Genomic DNA, 614 nt, shown 5'->3' with positions numbered 1-614 from the left:
CGCTCCGGCACCGGCTCCCGACCCAGCAAAGGGGCATCCCCAGCCGCAGCGATGCCCGGGCATGGTTTGCTGGAGCGGGGCAGCCTTCCCTGACCGGGCGTTGCGGATCCGCAGAGCCACGCACAGAAGCAGGCGCTGCTCGGTGTGCGTGAGGGGCACTGAGGAGGAGGAGGAGGAGGAGGACTCGACCAGAGGCTGCCCAGGGGGAAATCCGCCCAGGTTTGTATGGGTCTGGTTTTTATTCATGTGTGTGAATTCCTGGAGCACCAGCTCGGGCAAGTGCAGCTCTCACACCCCAGCGGGCACTGGACCCTGCATGGAGCAAGCATTTGGGGGACCGGCCGGAGCCCCCGGGAGCTCCTGTGGCACAGCACGGCATGGCACGGCCAACAGCAGGGCTGGCGCTGTCGGAGGAGCAGGGACATGGCCTCGGCGCCGCAGCCCCAGCTGAAGCTGAAACCAAGCCCTGCCAGGCAGGGAGGAGGAATTGTCTTTATTGAGAAGCAAACGGGTCTGCTGGCAGAGGACAGCGGGCGGTGAGGCTCACGTGGAGTTAGAAATTCAGGAACCTGTTGGCACGGCCTCAGTTACGGGCGAGCCCGGATGCCAACCAG

General features: G+C 65.0%; 1 protein-coding gene across 1 annotated transcript in view; it reads right to left on the bottom strand.

Moving 5' to 3' along the window:
* Nucleotides 1-288: 288 nt before the first annotated feature.
* Nucleotides 289-614, bottom strand: part of LOC104128932 (retinol dehydrogenase 16-like) — a 1,998-nt gene continuing 1,672 nt past the window's right edge. Inside the window, exon 4 of the mRNA XM_035897180.1 lies at nt 289-312. Coding sequence (XP_035753073.1) covers nt 289-312 — 24 coding nt within the window. The remainder of the gene's footprint in view (nt 313-614) is intronic.

This window comes from Egretta garzetta, unplaced genomic scaffold (assembly GCF_000687185.1).
Source record: "Egretta garzetta isolate BGI_Z169 unplaced genomic scaffold, ASM68718v1 scaffold327, whole genome shotgun sequence".
NCBI lineage: Eukaryota > Metazoa > Chordata > Aves > Pelecaniformes > Ardeidae > Egretta > Egretta garzetta.
Note: the sequence above shows the minus strand (reverse complement) of the source record. Positions and strands in the feature narration are given on the sequence as shown.